At 47.5% G+C, this 17,408-nt stretch overlaps 4 protein-coding genes across 5 annotated transcripts; 2 read left to right on the top strand and 2 right to left on the bottom strand.

Moving 5' to 3' along the window:
- The first annotated feature begins 1,643 nt into the window (after window positions 1-1,643).
- Window positions 1,644-8,923, top strand: LOC121587619 (glutamine synthetase 2 cytoplasmic). Of its 2 annotated transcripts, none has more exons than XM_041904576.1 (5): window positions 1,644-1,913; window positions 7,460-7,641; window positions 7,721-8,253; window positions 8,350-8,593; window positions 8,670-8,923. In XM_041904576.1, the coding sequence occupies exons 2-5, from the start codon at window positions 7,461-7,463 to the stop codon at window positions 8,816-8,818; spliced, it is 1,107 nt and encodes a 368-aa protein (XP_041760510.1). In that variant the 5' UTR covers window positions 1,644-1,913; window position 7,460; the 3' UTR covers window positions 8,819-8,923. The 2 variants fall into 2 exon arrangements, with proteins under 2 accessions (XP_041760510.1, XP_041760509.1); XM_041904575.1 differs by lacking the exon at window positions 1,644-1,913 and adding an exon at window positions 7,138-7,250.
- Window positions 8,924-9,507: 584 nt separating this feature from the next.
- LOC121587621 (beta-parvin) lies at window positions 9,508-11,990 on the bottom strand. The gene is made up of 4 exons (XM_041904577.1): window positions 11,782-11,990; window positions 11,057-11,418; window positions 10,227-10,993; window positions 9,508-10,152 (listed from the first exon to the last, which is right to left on the bottom strand). The coding sequence occupies exons 1-3, from the start codon at window positions 11,897-11,899 to the stop codon at window positions 10,376-10,378; spliced, it is 1,098 nt and encodes a 365-aa protein (XP_041760511.1). The 5' UTR covers window positions 11,900-11,990; the 3' UTR covers window positions 9,508-10,152; window positions 10,227-10,375.
- Window positions 11,991-12,097: 107 nt separating this feature from the next.
- Window positions 12,098-14,344, top strand: LOC121587623 (vesicle transport protein GOT1B). Its single transcript, XM_041904579.1, has 4 exons — window positions 12,098-12,618; window positions 12,709-12,800; window positions 12,882-13,181; window positions 14,107-14,344. Exons 1-4 carry the CDS (start codon window positions 12,594-12,596, stop codon window positions 14,125-14,127), a joined length of 438 nt encoding a protein of 145 aa, XP_041760513.1. The 5' UTR covers window positions 12,098-12,593; the 3' UTR covers window positions 14,128-14,344.
- Window positions 14,345-14,401: 57 nt separating this feature from the next.
- On the bottom strand, window positions 14,402-17,403 carry LOC121587622 (ADP,ATP carrier protein 2). Its single transcript, XM_041904578.1, has 4 exons — window positions 17,270-17,403; window positions 15,885-16,325; window positions 15,668-15,795; window positions 14,402-15,559 (listed from the first exon to the last, which is right to left on the bottom strand). Exons 2-4 carry the CDS (start codon window positions 16,307-16,309, stop codon window positions 15,210-15,212), a joined length of 903 nt encoding a protein of 300 aa, XP_041760512.1. The 5' UTR covers window positions 16,310-16,325; window positions 17,270-17,403; the 3' UTR covers window positions 14,402-15,209.
- Between the last annotated feature and the right edge of the window lie 5 nt (window positions 17,404-17,408).

The raw sequence follows: 17,408 nt of genomic DNA, 5'->3' as shown, positions 1-17,408 counted from the left end.
CTGAGCCGTTAGCCGTTTGATCATCGACGCGTAGCGCGATTACGCAAACTGTTGTTGATCTTGAAGCGCGAGGATGGCACGATAGGCTGCGGTAATGGGCAAAAGGGAAGGGAGGGGAATTAACAGACTCCCTAATAAAGGCTGCACGAAACGAGACACAGCGAGATGCCGTCGTACATGTGTGACCAAATCATAAAGAATTATAAGTCTCCTTGCGATTGGCCATTATCAGCGTTGCTTTTCAGCAGAAGCATGCAAAAAGATGGCGCGATCTTTGAATTTGCGCCGATCGCGTGTACACGTTCCACCACGATACGAAACGATCCACCGTCCAACGAAATGCTGAATTTACCTATTTCATCTGAGCTTTGTGAGCTGAAAATGTCAACAAAGACAGGAAATACCAGGGAAATTAGTATCGACAACGTGTGCCGAACACTACACGCCACGTGTTGTTTCGTTTAACGGTTTTGCTGTTAACATTAGATGCGCTTTTAAATAAGGAGATAAGTTTTCATGAACACTTAGTTAAGTATTTTTAACTTACTCTTGAGAACAAATAATGCGAATCATCATAAAAAACCAGCATTTTCGCAACATTGATTGACTAGACAAGCTTTTGCATTTAGCGAGCTTTAGACCGGAATTGTAAAAAGCTTCATTTTGAGCGGCAATGGCCTGCTGCGATTCGGGTTGCTCGGGTAAGTAATGCTGCCGTTTATATTTTATTTTAAATCCCACTTTACTAACTTTCATCACATTTGCTACAATAATGAGCACAATAATTCGAAGGATTGTGCAATGAATTAATGTGAAATTAATTTAAATAATTCTATCCTGACCTTATCCTCCGGTTACCACACTGCCAAAGTGAGGGACGATCTGTGACTGTGCGTGTTTGAAGGCAAACGGGAAAAAATAGCTTCCAGTGCTGTAGGCAAACGGACAGCCTCCAGCAGTAGTGTAACTAATTAACTTCCGTTGTATGTTTAACAGAAATTGACACGTCCCCTCCCCCCCCCCCCCCCCCCCCTTGAAAGTTCTTCGAACAAAGTTTAGCACGCACTGCTGCAGACGGTAAGGTGGTCGTAAAACTTTTATCTGTTGTCATTGTAATCTGTCGGCACACGTTTAGCCGAATTTAATAGATCATGCCCGATGTATTCATTATGCATCGAGAGCGTTTCGGTTTGAAGATCGCCGAAAAATGTCCTCCACGTTGGCACGTTTGCCATTTTTCCTTCTTCTTCTTCTTCTTCTTCTTCTTCTTCTTCTTCTTCTTCCTGCAGACAGTACACGATGCAACACCGATAAGACCACCGATTTTGATAGGGTTTGACCTTCAAACGCCGCGAAACCGTACCGTGATTAGGGTACATCAACCCACCAGGAGGAGGACAGTTGTGTTCTCCACTGTCCAGTTTGCATTGTTCCGATCGGTCGTAACTACCAGACCAGGCGTCGGTTTTTCAACAACACCGGTCCCCCTGAGTCGGGGCGCTTCGGGTCCCGCGAAACGCGTCTGTTTTCATCTGACGTCATGCGCAAGTGTCCCGAAGTCGGATTGAAGTTAGTCAGCCCCTTCGGTCGGTCGGTCGGTCGGTCGGGGACCGCCGTCGTCGGGCATGTGCATATAAAGCAACCGAACGCTGGCAGTACCATCAACAGTCATCCGTTCGTTCTGCCAGCGAGTGCACGTGTGTGTGTGTGTATTTTCAACCGTTTTCCCCCTTTACTGTCGTCGATACCGTTCCGGGTTCCGTGTACCGGGGTTTTGTGTGTGTTCATGTGTTTGGCGTAGGCCTTGTGATCTATTCGACACACAAAGGAACGATCGTGTTGCATCCTGTGCAAAAGGTGCATTTCTGTTGAGCATCGTAGCAGCAGCCAACGAGCCAGACAAGCGCATACAAGTGAGTGATTGCTAGAACCCAAGTGACTCACACGAGGGGGAAGATAAAGAACCGATCCAAAAAGGGAAGAACCGAACGCACGGATCGATCCGTTCGATTGCATCTCGCGTGCATCGCTGTTGTTGTTGGGTGTTATCGCTCTGCTAGGAATATGATATGATATGATGCGCTCTCATACAAACGTACCGGTCTGATCATCTTTGTCTGCAACTCGGTTATCTCGTGCGTGTGTGTGGTGTTATCACCGATCGGTTAGGGATGAGATAATAAGAAGCGTTAAGATCGCGGGCTGTCTCGGGCTGCCATTTGCACCCGAAAAGTGCACAGATGGCGATCAGCAGTAGTTGTTGACGATCTTGTAATCTCGTGTTCGTCGATAGCATGTTTTCCTCACTCTTTCCCTTGCCCTGGGCCTGTTCGATCTGAATCAGTGCCAAAAGTGGTTTAAACGGGGAAAGGGAGTGGGTTGGTTGTTTTGGGTTTTTGCTTTCTTTCCCCCTCCCCCCCCCCTGCTGACGTATTCTACAAATGCAAACAGGTAGATCGGTGTTTTCATTGCGTGTTTTACGGGCTTAGGGCCGGATGTGCAACAAGTGTGGTACGCGCGTAAAGGGTTTACATATGCAGCAGTACGCGCGATGATGAGAAGGTTCGTCTAATTGTTTTGCGGGGGAGAATGAGGGACAGATGTTGAGGGTGTTGCAGTTGCTAAAATAGAGACGGGCCAGAACTAAATTTATCTAGCGTCGATCGGGCGAGCATGACGGCTTGTGTCCGGTAAAATGACACGGTCAACCACGGCGACGCGACCGGTTGCAATGATGAATGGAAAATACCAGATAGTTGAGCACTCCTTTTTTTAACGTATCGTTTAAGCTATTAATAACGTACATTGCGTTGCTATTAATAATGCTGGAGGTAGTAGTTTCGTTTAGCTGTTACAGAATTGCTACACGTTTGGTTCGGCTCTGGCACAGATGAGTGGCTGTTGGCCAGTGTTTGGTCATGAGATACACTACAAGAGATCACTCTATTAGAGGCAGTGTGGGGTTTGGTTTAGGCCTGGAACTACAGGCCTAAACTCTCTCTTATTTGAAAGGCGGTGGGACTGTCGAATAAGAGGAGCTTTTCAAATTATAGAGGTTAAAGTTGAATGAAAAGTCCATGCAAACTAGAAAGAGACAGAACATTTAGTATGCAGTATGCTTTGACTTTTGCTGTAGGAAAGTGCGCACACGATTACAGGTTTGAGCATACATCATTCAATAACCATGGCAACACCATGCACAAATACAGGGGTTTTCCCACGATTTATTGGTCGGTTCTTATATTGTTTTGGTTGCTTCCCATAGTTTTTAATGCGTTCCCACGATTTTGTGGTCATTTCCCAGATTTTTTTGGTTCAATTGTATTGATATCCAATCGGACGATACCAATAAATTATGGAAACGAACCAAAACTCTATGGGATACGATGAATAAATCGTGAGACGAGCCCAAACAATTATGGGAACCGACCAATAAATCGCGGGAAACCCTGTACAGATTTCAGAGGTTTTTCCAAATTAGAGAGACAAATATGTACTGGATATGAAGGGACTGTGGCAAATGTTCAAATAAGAGAGGTTATTTTATTGTAGTTATTTTACTTCGTATACGGACATGGAAAATAACTTCTCACATATCGACCGTTTTTCTTTTCATTCTCACTGCATCTGTTTTTTAGAGCTGATTGCTATTTAAAAAGCTAAAAGCTGAGAACTTTTTGATTGGTTTATATTTTAAACTTTTTTTTAAAGCTTATAATTCAATTAGTGCCCAATAAACAAAGAAAAATGTTACATCCATCGATATAATTTAATGTTTAATTTGAATGCTACATTGCATCGCCTCCTTCGATGTTAGCACCAAAAGCCAGCGCTACAACTTATCACACACACGCAAACCATGATTTAGAATCAAAAGAAAAATAAGAGTTGAAAAAAAAACGCCTTAAAAGGATAAAAACATAGAGATAACATAGAGATAAGCTAACAATAACACACTGCTCGATGATAAGCAAGCTTAAACGATCAACCGCGCTCTATTGCAAGGCTTAATTCCCGCAACATTTACTCGCGCAATTCCCCTCGTGCGCTAACACGCCTATTTAATGCGTTACGGGTCTGATCAAAGCAGGCATACGCTTCGGGCGCAAATGTTACCGTCGGAGGAGGGGGGAGGAGGATCCGTTGATTGAACGAAGCACCCAACAAACGGCACCACCACCCATTTCGCGCATTTGTTGATGGAATTTTCTGCATAATGGCACTCAACGATACTTATCCAATTGATGGTGGTTTAGGTAGTGAACGTTTGAAGCAGCAAAAAAAGCCCCATCCCGACCAGCGCACACACGCTACTTGCTGGGGGGGGGGGGGGGGGAGAAGAACCGGGATCAGTTTGGTGGAGGCGCTTGGTACTTGATCCGTTTTGGGCGCTTGGGCGGTTTATTGGCCGTCGTGGGCCGTGTGGAAGTGAAAGTACAAATTTTGAGCGTAATGTTTCGCAAAGTACGAAATGGTTCAATATTTGATGATATTCCATGTAATGGTTGTAGCATTTGGTTTGCTTCATCTCTGCAACGGCAGTGTGCATGGTGCTGCCTGGGAGGAAGCACCGTGCGACTGACCGTTGAAGGTCAGGTTCAAGAGAAACACAAACACGCAGGTTAGGCGCGGACACATAAATGGGTATCAATTTTCTAGTAATTGAGCGTTTAGGTACAACTGTGCACTTCCCCTCCTTGTGCGTGTAGATAAATGCACTTCTCTCCCCTTTGAGACGAGCAGGCCGTAAACAGCCATCAGCTGGCCCGTTTGCCCATTTGCCCGTCTGTTCGGTGCGCAAATGTGCATCAACAGATATAGACAACAGCTACACACACACACATGTGCACCTCGACTACCCAGTTGTTGCAACAACCGCGGGATCGCTGACACTGCGCCACTGACAGTGGTCGTGTGAGTTGTCGAGGTGAGCAGTAGTCGTCCCTCTAGCCTTCACCGAGACCGAGGCCACCTGCCCGTCATCATCAGCTGTGGTGCTGTGTGGTGGTGGTGGATAGTGACCGAGTTAATTTCCTCTCACTCGCACGGCCCACTCCTCCGTCCCCAACGCATCCACGGCCCACCGCCCTCGACATCAGGTACGAGCCGCGGTTGATGGATTGACAAACGACATCACGACGGTACATCACCGGCGTCGCCGTCGTGCTTGCGTCTAGCTTCGCGCAAAGCCAATCGACCCAATGCAGTGCGCAAAGTGGCATGTTTTACGAGGAACGAATTAGGTATTAGTGTGGGTACACGCAGGCGGGTATAGGGAATAAATTATCATAACCTCATGAACGCGTGTGCAACAATAAATCGTACTGTTTGGCAGGGGAAACCTATACCTATAAATTAAATGCACTGGAATGGCGAAAGTACAGGGATGGTAAATGGTGCGAACTGGAACGATGTGCATTAGATTAATAATGGATCGTTGAACAGGTTTTACGCTTACTATTACAAAACATTAGAAGGAAAAGGGTATGGAATTTTTATTCTGTCAGTCCCGGTGGATCTCTCAATATTCAATAAAACAGCTCATTTTAATAATTAAGTATTTAAGTATTCAAAAACATGAAATAATTAAAAACGAAAGTCCCAAAGCTCAAAAGATTCGCATATCCTTTATGAGCATGATTACACGAAGTTGTTTCTTGCTTTATAAACTTCTTATTGTTGGTCTGGTTTTATGGATTTATTTCTACTGCCATTTTCTCTTTAACTTTACCAATTTACTTTACATGTTGTGGTTGTTTGTTATCTTTGCCAATGTTGCACCTTTATTCCATTGGACTAAAGTTTTAAGTTTAAAAAGCTTGTTCTACCAGTTAATGATAAATAATACTTTTGTACATAAACACACATTCAAAACCATATGCATATTGTTGTATTTTGACTAAGTGCTTCTGTAATTGTATCAAAGTTAAAATAAATTAAATTATTGCGGAGATTAGATATATGAATGTCTTGCAATGCACCTTCCGGAAGGGCTTAAGAATCAGCTTAAACATAAAACTATGGCAATTGCTTGTTAGTGGAAATACAGATATTTCCCAATATTTATGCTATTAATGCGGAACGGGAGACAATAGCGTATCTCGAATATTAGCATGAGTCGAATTATAGCTAATTTTCTTATAATTTTGCTTGATGTGGTAGGTTTTTGCCACCATATTAGTTAGTTGATCTGATTTACACTGAAAATTCTTTCTTCTACCGTTAAAATGGTTTTCTCAACATTCTACCATAAGGGAATTTATCAAGCTTATGTTAATTGATATGTCAATTCAGTACAATTTGCTTAAAGAACTGTGAAATTTTTAAAATAGCGTATATCGCATATCGGGGAGAACCTGTATACATTAACCTTTAAATATTGTTATGTGCAATGAGTTCCTAAGACTAAGAGAGACTAATTTCCTCACCCAAGTTTGATGTTATTTTTCCCCACACCGGAACATGTGTATCATAAGAAGATTGAGAATTGTTGTTGAGAAGCACTGTACAGTGGATGTTCAATTTCATCCAGCAACGTACTATAGACCACTTCTTTCAGTTTACACACTCACGCGTCCTCTACTCACAGCCTAATCCATGTAGATGCAACACAAAGATAGTGAACATCAAATATTGAAACCCTCTATTAGTGAGACCGAAATCATACAAACACACACACACAAACACGCCCCAAAATCAGTGTCGCACGTGATTCCAAAAACGAGGCCCTTACCTTACCGGATCCACTCACCCGAACCTGTTGGATGAACAATATTTACCCCAATGTCTCGCGGTATTGGTCAGACAACTACGCAATTTCTAACCGACCGACAAAGGCACGGCTGAAATGTGCACCGGTCGGCCGATGTCCCGCGTCCGGCTCACGGTCACCATCCTAAATCGTACTAATCAAATCGTACTAGCACCTACACCAACCAACCCGGGGCCCAACCATCTTTGCTCTAATGGATGGCTTCTGGTCGGCGTGATATCAATTAGCAAAGCCCGCGAAACTTCGTCCCGCGATGGGTGACGGATTTTTCACACCTAACCGGGGTGGGGTGGGGCCTTGGGGAGGGGCCCATGCGGATCCACGCGGGGATATGTTTGGTGATAAAAGATGGAGCAGCAGCGGCTGGCACAATCAGTCTGGCACGTCGCCGTGTGTTGTACAGTAGCAGTTCTTTGAATTATTATTTGATATTTTGTAAAAAAAACAGGGCATTTTCTACACTCGTCAAGATGGTTGGGTGAGTGTTCCGGGCAATGCAGTTCAAAAATAGAATGTTGCGCATAAAGAGACGAACCCGATCGTACCCCGGCGAACTTGGGAACGGGTCACGGACACGTGTGTGTGTGTGCGCGGTTTTGTAGGACCGGAAATTCCCCCCGCGTAACCGTCAAACAGACCAGAATAATGATCGTCTCTTTCTCATCTGCTTTGTTTCGCCGGTCGCAGAATGTCGCGTACGCTGGAACTGTCGCCCAATGCGCACATCAACAAGTCGCTGCTCGACAAGTACATGGCCTTGCCGATGCCGGACGGTAAGATTCAGGCGACGTACATCTGGATCGATGGCACCGGCGAGAACGTCCGCTGCAAGGACCGCACGCTCGACTTCATCCCCCAGTCGCCGAGTGGTAAGCGTTCGATCGTTGTGTTTTTTTTTTTTGTGCGCTCCAACCGCTTAGCCGGATTCTTCCGATATTCCTCTCACAGAGCTCCCGATCTGGAACTACGATGGCAGCTCCACGTACCAGGCGGAGGGTTCGAACTCGGACGTGTACCTGCACCCGGTCGCGATCTATCGCGATCCGTTCCGCCGTGGCAACAACATCCTCGTGCTGTGCGAAACCTACCGCTACGATGGCACACCGACCGAGTCGAACAAGCGCAAGGCGTGCCTGGAGGTGTGCGAAAGGGCGGCCGAGGAGCAGCCGTGGTTCGGTATCGAGCAGGAGTACACGCTGCTGGACGTGGACGGCCGTCCGCTCGGCTGGCCGAAGAACGGTTTCCCGGGACCGCAGGGCCCGTACTATTGCGGCGTCGGTGCGGACAAGGTGTACGCGCGCGACATCGTCGATGCGCACTATCGGGCCTGTCTGTACGCGGGCGTAAAGATTTGCGGCACGAACGCGGAGGTGATGCCGGCCCAGTGGGAGTACCAGGTGGGCCCGTGCGAGGGCATCCAGATCGGGGATGATCTGTGGATGTCCCGGTTTCTGCTGCACCGCGTGGCGGAGGAGTTTGGTGTACGTATGCGCGGCGGCGGAGGGGCGCTTTTTGTGGAGGATTTTGATTAAAATTGTACTTTTTCGTTTTTCCTCCCCCCCTGTTCCGCTAATTAGATCGTTGCCACGCTCGACCCGAAACCGATGCAGGGTGACTGGAACGGGGCCGGTGCGCATACGAACGTTTCCACCAAGACAATGCGCGAACCGGGCGGCCTGGCGGAGATCGAAAACGCGATCAGCAAGCTGGCGAAGTGCCACGAGCGTCACATCCGCGCGTACGACCCGAACGGTGGAAAGGACAACGAGCGTCGCCTGACCGGAAAGCACGAAACTAGCTCGATCCACGATTTTAATGCCGGTAGGTGAATCGCGAGAGAGTTGGGTCGCGATGTTTGCGTTGTTGCTGGTTTAATACTCACTTCCTCTTGTCGCAGGTGTCGCTAATCGTGGCTGCTCGATTCGTATTCCGCGTGGCGTTTCCGACCAAGGGTTCGGCTACTTCGAGGATCGCCGTCCCAGCTCCAACTGCGATCCGTACAGCGTGGCCGAAGCTATCCTGCGCACGATCATCCTCAACGAGTAAGAGACGGACCGACCGGTGTCGTCGTTGTCGTTGGACATTCCACAAGCCTTTTGGAGAGTTGTATTTCCATGCCTGCACCGTGAGGAAAAAAGGAGAGAGGCGAAAGAAAAAAAAAAAAAGAAGGATGCATTCAGTAGCTACACACCGACACCGATCAGTTGTACGATCGGTTTATCTTTTTTTCGCTCTCGTTATTTTATGATTAATTTGTGTGTGTATATCATGGCTTTGGTTGCCTCCATCTCCTGCTCCCTCTGTCTTTCTTGTGCCGTTTCATAGTTTATAGATTGCACGATTGAGACACGAGTACGTACGTGCATTACATTGAATTAGTTTCTCTTACCTCAAGCCCTCAACACACACACACTGTGTGGTGGGGCGAAGCCCGTGTTACAACTTTTGAATTTATTCACAGTACGCAACGCGCAAGCGAAACCAGGTTGTTGATGTATCTCGAAAACGAAATAAAAGCCCAATGTAATAATAGTAACACATTTGCGCGTGTGAAAGCTCAATTCAATTGCGTGTTCGCGGCGAATCCTTAATGGGCGCGCAATATCTGCCGCGTATGTACACCGTACCGATAACAGGAGCTAGTGGAGTAGTTACTGTTCAGCGCCTACTCCATTCACCGGGATGACACGCCCGGGTATGTATCTAATATGCGCAAATCACTTGTGTCGCTTGTTTACCGGTAATTACGCCAACGGTGCAATTAGAGCCGTTTGCAATTTGCGGCACTGTGCATCGCGTGTGTAATCACCGGTGACACCGGCAGGGAAGGAACTATGGTAATAGCACACACTTTTTGAGCCACAATACAATACGCACATCCCACAAGGTGCCGTGATGTACTTGAACTTGATTGGAGAGTTTCTGTGGGTGTGTTTGCGGGTGTGGGACGAACAAGTAAATTGTGCAAAAAGCTTGTTGCGATGGAATGGCAAGAGAGGGGAGGTTTGCATATTGACGCAGTTCGCATGTTGATAAGTGATGGTTATCCTTGTTTGGTTATCCGTTTCTGTTTTGTTCATGTTTTCTTAGCCTATAGGGCAGTTTCGTTCGAGACACATTCGTCGTGTTTCTTTCATTACTATTAATCTGCATCATCGACAGTTAACAGCGTCCTTCCTTTGGGTTAGTTTCGCGTTAACGTTTTATTTCACCAGCAAACGTTAGCAAACATCGATTGTTATGGATTTAATAATCACTAGTTAAGTTGTAAAAAAAACACTGACTGAAGGCACAAACACACATATCATATGCTCTCTGTCTCTCTCTTTTAGCACTTCTCGTCGGGACATTGATCGGGTATAAATATAATTAGTTTTCCTCTGTGAAAGAGACGAGAAAAAATGGGTTTAAAATTAGAATTGCATTTTTGCCGTCAACCCTTCGTGCAACTTACATGTTAATACTCTCTATACTCGTACCACACGTGTTGCAGCACAGCAAAAAACAGTTACAGAAACAAAACACGGAAGGCGCATTGGGATTAGCTGTCGAGTAACGGGCGCTTGACGCTTCATCTTTCGATCTATCCTGGTCACGTCGCGTTCACGGATTGTTGCGGTACTTCGTGAACAGTGTGTACAGCACCCGGAGCGTGGACTTTAAATCCATATTAACGATATCCTCCGGCCTTGCCTTCGGTCTCAGGCCCTGGTCCATCATCAGCTCGAACGCGAACGCCACGTTGTGCGTCATCTGATCGGCATCCTTTGGCGTGAGGTGGAAATCGTGCAGCGGTACGAAAAATCCACCCAGCAGCCCCATCAGCAGACACAGAAACACACCGTCCTTAAAGTCCGTGTTCAGATCGGCCGCCTCGAAGTTCAGCTTGTTCAGGTGCTTGTTCACGAACGAGATCAGCGAGCGCTGCACCACCTTCAGCTTGTCCGGCGCATGGTCGAACAGCGTATCGAACGCGTCCGGTTCGCACCGCATGCCAACGTCATCGTACGATTGGGTAATCTGCTCCTGGAACCGCTGGCTGGTGAGCTTGCCGTTCAGCTTCTGCACCATCACGACCGTCACGAACACGTTGTCGGGCAGCCGGATCGGGGCACGGTAATGGCGCACCAGCGCAACGAGCAAATGCAAGATCGACACAATGTTCTTCGTGTGTATGCTTTCCACCGTCCACTTTGGGGTGTTGTGATGGTAGCCGAGCGTCTGGAAGGGAAGGGTTCGTTGTAGTTGAAGAAGCAGTTACACATCGCTCTTGCAAATACTTACATGATTCACCGCATTCAGCACGACGGACAGCTTCTGGCGCTGGCCTTCCGCCGACTGGGTCACTTCCGGCACGTTCAACTTGTTGTTGGACAGCTTCTCCCACAGCTTCTGCAGCACCTGGCCGTCGTACAGATCTTCCTCGATGTTGGTGACGATGATTCGCTCCTCCACCAGCTCGTCGTTGATCCAGTCGATCAGCACCTGCAGCAGCTCCTTCACCTTTGGCATCTGCAGCGAGGCAGGCTGAATGATCGAGCGAGATTCATTGTCCTCCAGGTTGTAGTCCTCCGGCGGGATGATCGGTGCATTCGGGCTGCCGGGGGAGTCGATCGCAATCTTGCCCTCCTCCTGGATTTCTTGCACTGTGTCGCAAAAGCGAGGTGGAAAAGTGGTTCATTCAGGAGTGCGCTGGTGTTTTGTTTACGTCATTGTTTGGGCGTATCGCTGGATGATCAATCAACCCACACACGCACACACAGACGCATGAAGCTGTGGGTTTGTTTTTTTATGCATCTGTGCTGAGAACTGCACATTTAAGCGCTATATACTAAATCATTTCATCAAATTGTAAATACATTTGAATAATGATCTGTAAAATAGAGCAATGCAACCGTTTGTATCCCGTTTTCCGAACGGGAATAGCGACCATAAAAGGGAATAAGCATCCCATTGCCACCAACCCACCAGCAACACACGGCCAGGGCGAGGACAGGCCCGTAACTTACCTTCCTTTATGCGCTTCTTCCTTCCCAGCGTTCCAATTTTGTCCCAGATGCTTTCCTCCTTATCGGCCCGCCCGGAAGTGGGAGTTCGGGGGGATTTTGGACGCGTTAGGGTGGACATTCCGAGGGTTTTGGCTGCACTTTGCCTGGGTTGTTTTTTGTTTCTTCCCGTCCCGAGTTTGTGTCAACAGCAGCTGCACCAAACTGACAGCTAGTGCTGGGTTGGACAAAGTTGCATGAAAAGAGGGCGCCATGTTGGGTCCAAGAAATATAGGAACGTAAAAAACGAGTCTAAATCTGATACTTTAGCGCTTTATACAGTGAGAATGGTGAAAACCTAATGTTCCTAATAGATTTTTATCTTAATTCAAGAAAAACCCCTGAACAGAAATTTCAAACGTCATCATCGCACGTTTCCGAAGGGAGAGCAAGTTGACAGTTACAATAATAACAGCAGCCAGCAACGTCAACCCGTAAATAAATGTCATCGGTTGGTTGTGTGCAACTGGTACAAGTTTTGGTGATCAATTTTTCATCATTTTCTACCGTTTATTAAATTATTGAGTCGCTAAAAATGATTTACTTTTAACGATTCATCCTATCGCCACGCTGCTGCAGTGTTTGAACCGTAGACTTACTCGTAAATGTGCATTTAAAACGGTAAGCCTGAAGCAACATTTCCCCTCAGGATCTGTGCGCGCCGAATGACGTGGAGAAAACAGCACAGTCCCAAATACTGCAGCGCTTTTCCGGACGAGTACGGCAAACAAAACTAGATTTGGGTGTGATTCTAGCGGGCCACTGTAGCGAACAAAATGTTTGAAATTACCGACACACAGAGTGAGTATGCGGAGGTGTAACTAGATGGCTGTATGGTGTGGTGTTAAAGAACGAGAATGAGCACAACTCCCGCTCTTTGTTTTGTTTCAGAAATCGGAGTCGGGTTGGCTGGCTTCGGGATCACGTTTCTGTTCCTGGGCATGCTTTTACTGTTCGACAAAGGATTGCTAGCGATAGGAAATGTAAGTCCCGGATGAAACAGTGTGATTCAGTAACGCAAATCGTCACACATAATAATTGTTCCCCTGTTTTTCCCCCCGCAGATACTGTTCGTGTGCGGTCTGGCGTGCGTGATTGGGCTCGAGCGAACGTTTCGCTTCTTCTTCCAGAAGCACAAAGTGAAGGCATCGATCTCGTTCTTCGGCGGTATTGCGATCGTACTGTTCGGCTACCCGCTGATCGGGATGCTCATCGAGATGTACGGGTTCATACTGCTGTTCAGTGGGTTCTTCCCGGTGGCCATAAACTTCCTGCGACGGGTACCGGTGCTAGGGAACATCCTGAACATGCCCGGCATTAGCAGGACCGTCGACTGGTTGGCGGGCGAATCGGACCGAACGACGGTATGATAGAATTAAGTACCATTTGTTTTTGTTCTTTCTCTCCAACTCCGCTCCGTGATCACGGCGTTCGGCTCACGGTATTTCCCTGGTGGCGGTAGTTCAATGTGCTCGCGGTGTGTGCAATGTTAGCAACCCGAAACCTGTTTGTTGGTAGTGTGAACGGTTAGGACTGGCAAGGGAATGTGGCAACGCTTCCGAAGCCGGGCAATTGTGCAGCAGGCTGATTACTCGAACGTGAGCGTGCTGCCGTTGATGGAAGTATTTTTGTTGGCGTTTAGTTAGGTTTACAGGTACCGAACGTACTAGGGGAAGGAGAATACCTTTCCGCTTTCTCGTGTAGTTAAAATTCGTTTTTAGTTTAACAACAACCAGAAAAGTGTAGTAACCAAAAACAAAATCCAAAACAAGCTGTATGTATGCACAGAAGCAGAGAAAGTGTGAGAGGAAAAAGCGAGCAGAAAAAAAGACAAAGATTTATCAAATCAACTGCTAAGTTAATGTCGCAACGTGGGCGTTGTTTAAATGTTTGTGTTCCTTGTCCGTTGGATCTGTGGGGTGAGGTGTACAAGTGCACGATAGGGTAGCAACAAACAGGGAAGTAAATGCCATTGTTCAACAAATTATATGTATCATGATTGTACTCTACCACCCACTTCCCTCTCAGCAATATGTACATAAGCGAATAAATTTTGTATTATCTAGCTCTTTTTGTGCGAAAACAAAAAAAAAACAACTGTCTAATCTATGCTTTGCATGTGACTTAGAGAATGAGACTTTGCATGTGATTTAGAACCTCATTTAACTTTCAATTTCGAAGAAATGCAGCATACATACCTGTTAAGGATACCATACTAACAAACAAAACCATCCCACGTGCCCAATACCGTGTGCCAGAGTAATTAACGTGCAACGTGTTTCTTTCCAGGGCAATGGTTACTCCAACTGAAGTAGAAAAGGCACACAATCCCTACTACTGGCCTACTTGACCAGCAATCGAACAAGGTGGAACACGCATTCGAAAGGGATCTACCGGCAGTGACAGTGTGTAAGAGCGAGAGAGTGTGTGTGTGTGTGTGTGTGTTTGTGCGTATGCGTGTCTCTGTCTCGTCCTTTTGCCCGACAGTGTGTAGCGTAAAAATAAATGATCACTCGTGCTTGTCTTACGAATATCGTTTTGTCGGATGTCCGTTACGTCCACCACCGCCAGCCAACAGACTGAGTTACTAAGTATTTTGATTTTTATTGGTAGTTTTTCGTCAATAGTTTACTTCCCTTTTTCCGCATGGCATGTTCGTCGTGACACCTGCCTGCATGCTGCAAAAATGTCTTTCTCTTTAACGTCTAATGCGCAGAGCTTGCTAGGAAACTCTTTCTCTCTCTCATTCTCTCATCACTCCTGCTTTATCTACACATATGAAACGATCGCGAATAAAACATCGCGATCGCGTGGTTCGGGGGTTTTTGTTCGGTTTTACAAAGGATTAGGTCGTAAGGGTAGGATGAAGCTTCAGTTCAAGTTAACAGCGGCGTAGTTGTTGAGTGGTTTGAGTCGTTTGCCGTAGTGTATTGTAGTGTCCCGCGTGTAAACTGCACTAGTTGGAAGCCCTATCCCAAACCCCCCCGCGAAGGATCGCGCAGAACACCATGAAGTACATGCAGCAGAAACACACACACACATTCGCTACGGCACACTATCGGGCTCGAAAGAACACACACTTTACTGTTCGCTTCGATGGAGTGGGGGGTTTTTGCAAGTGCATGTACTAGATCGAGTCCGGTTTACAACCAGCAAAAGCGGTCCATTTTTTTTTTTTTGCAACTCATACGCCAATATCCGAGTGTTGTTGGGGGGGCATTTGAGTTCGTTGGAATTGGGCGCGCCCTGTACGATGGAAATCGGAGTTGGGCAATTGGAATGGAGGGAATTTTAAGCTAGGGAAGGGAATCATCAAAACGGGAAATAGGGGGCTTTGTTTTGGCGTTGTCGTTGGAAGGTTGGTGAAAGGTTACAGTTAGGGGTGGAAGAATTTACAGGACCTTCTTGATTTCATCGTACAGCACCAGCACAAATGCACCGCCAGTACCGCGGAGCACGTTCGAGAAGGCGCCCTTGAAGAAGGCACCGGTACCCTCCTGCTTGGCGATCGTGGCCCAGCAGTGAAGCGTGCCCTTGTACACTATCTCGGACTTGGCGCGGCCGGACTGCATCATCATGCGACGACGGACGGTGTCGAACGGATAGGAGACGATACCGGCGACGGTGGTCACGCACTGGGCGATGGCCCAGCTCACGTACCACGGTGTCGTCTTCGGGTTCGGCAGCATGCCACGGGCAGTATCGTAGAAGCCGAAGTAGGCGGCACGGTAGATGATGATACCTGTGTGCGTTTATAGGGAGAGAGAGAGAGAGAGAGAGTAGATAGTGGATCGTGAGAATGCTGCGGTCCTTTAGTCGTACGGACGAATGCACCCGTTCCAACACTCACCCTGGACGGATACGCCGAAGCCTCGGTACAGACCGACCAGACCGTCAGTCTTGAAGATCTTCGAGATACAATCGCCGAGACCCTTGAACTCACGCGCCTCCGCACCCTTGCCGACATCAGCGGCCAGACTGTGAACGAGAGGAGAGCAGTTTTTGAGCGTGTGTGTCCCATTTCGCCATCCTCGTAATTTCCTGTGTGTGTGTGTGTCTTTACTTACCGGGTACGGGCGAAGTCAAGCGGGTAGACGAAGCATAGCGAGGTGGCACCGGCCATACCGCCCGAGGCGAGGTTGCCGATGAAGTAGCGCGTGAACTGCGTGTTCTTGTCGACACCGCCCAGGAACACCTGCTTGTACTTGTCCTTGAACGCGAAGTTGAGGGCCTGCGTCGGGAAGTAACGGATGACGTTGGCAAGGTTGCCGCGCCAGAAGGCGGAGAAGCCCTGCTCCCGCGGGATGCGCACGAAGCAGTCGACCATGCCCTTGTACCGGTCGGCTTCGGCGATCTGCTTCGAGATGTGCTGCACCTGTAGCAGCAGCTTGACGCGCTCGATCGGGGCGACGGCCGTCTTGGAGATTGCGGCCGAGATGCCACCGGCGGCAAAGTCCTTGATGAACGCGACTGGATCCGAAAGTCCCGGCATGGTTGGTGTGGTTGTACTGTACGATGCGAGGGGGGAAAGATTGAGTTAGAAGAAGTGGACGGAAGTGACCGAATATCGAGCGACTCCGGGGGAAATCACCACGATTGCACTGGGTGAAACCAGTGTCAGTGGGATTTGTGTCAATATTGAACCAGAGTCCCTTCGCACATCGTTATCTTAACGCAGACGAGTCTACGCTTTATGTGTTTCCTCGAAAGGAAATTGAATGTTACACCACTGCAAACACTTGAGATTGGAACTGGGAAGTTAAAACAAAAAAGGCGTCGTTAATTAGACAACGCACGGCACGTGGTAAGATCATTCATCCGAACGAAATGACGTGCGCGGGCGTGAGGGCAGTAGCATAATAGCGCTGCGCCTGTTGCATCACCAAACCGATTGCATCTACGCTCGTCGGCTCGTTGTCTCCGCCTGACGCTATCTTGTATGCACAGTGGCGGAGGGAAACTACCCCCACAAAGGATGCTTCTATTTTCATCCGAATGCCAAACTGTTTTGTTGTCCACTTGTCGCCAGGCTCTACGGCCAAAGCAACGATACAGTTGACGAGCACCCAGCGCACCTATATAGCCTTACAGTTCAATAGAAAGCTCGATTCTATTGAATCATCTTGATGCAGCTTATGCAAAGTTCTTCAAACTATTACGATGAAAGATAAAGCTAAACTTCACAAGGTGCACTTTTACTTTTTTTCTTTTTAAATAAGAAAAGGCTTCTTTATCTACTGCACTACTACTGTGTTTGCACAAATTGGCCCAAGTAGCCCAAACGATTCAAACTGTTGCGCATCGATCTCGTTACGTATTGCGTAACCCTTTCCGATTTCGCTTTGTACATGACGCACGGCACTATTTTTCTTCTCCTCGCTGACTTTCAAAAGGGGAAAGAGGCAGAGTTTTCCCGGGGGGGTTTTTTTCGCTGCAATTACGTGATACGTACTTGAGTTAAGGTGGGTAGGATAAAAGGTATCCTTTTACGACTTTCGGTAGGCTGCTGCTGCTGGCTGCACGAGATCGCGGCTTGCTGGGAGTGGGATCCTTACTTAAAGATCGCAGGACAGAGAGTGACGTCCGGCGGT

This window comes from Anopheles merus, chromosome 2R (genome assembly GCF_017562075.2).
Source record: "Anopheles merus strain MAF chromosome 2R, AmerM5.1, whole genome shotgun sequence".
Classification (NCBI taxonomy): domain Eukaryota; kingdom Metazoa; phylum Arthropoda; class Insecta; order Diptera; family Culicidae; genus Anopheles; species Anopheles merus.
The sequence above is the reverse complement of the archived record's forward strand: the minus strand, read 5'-3'. Positions and strand labels throughout refer to the sequence as shown.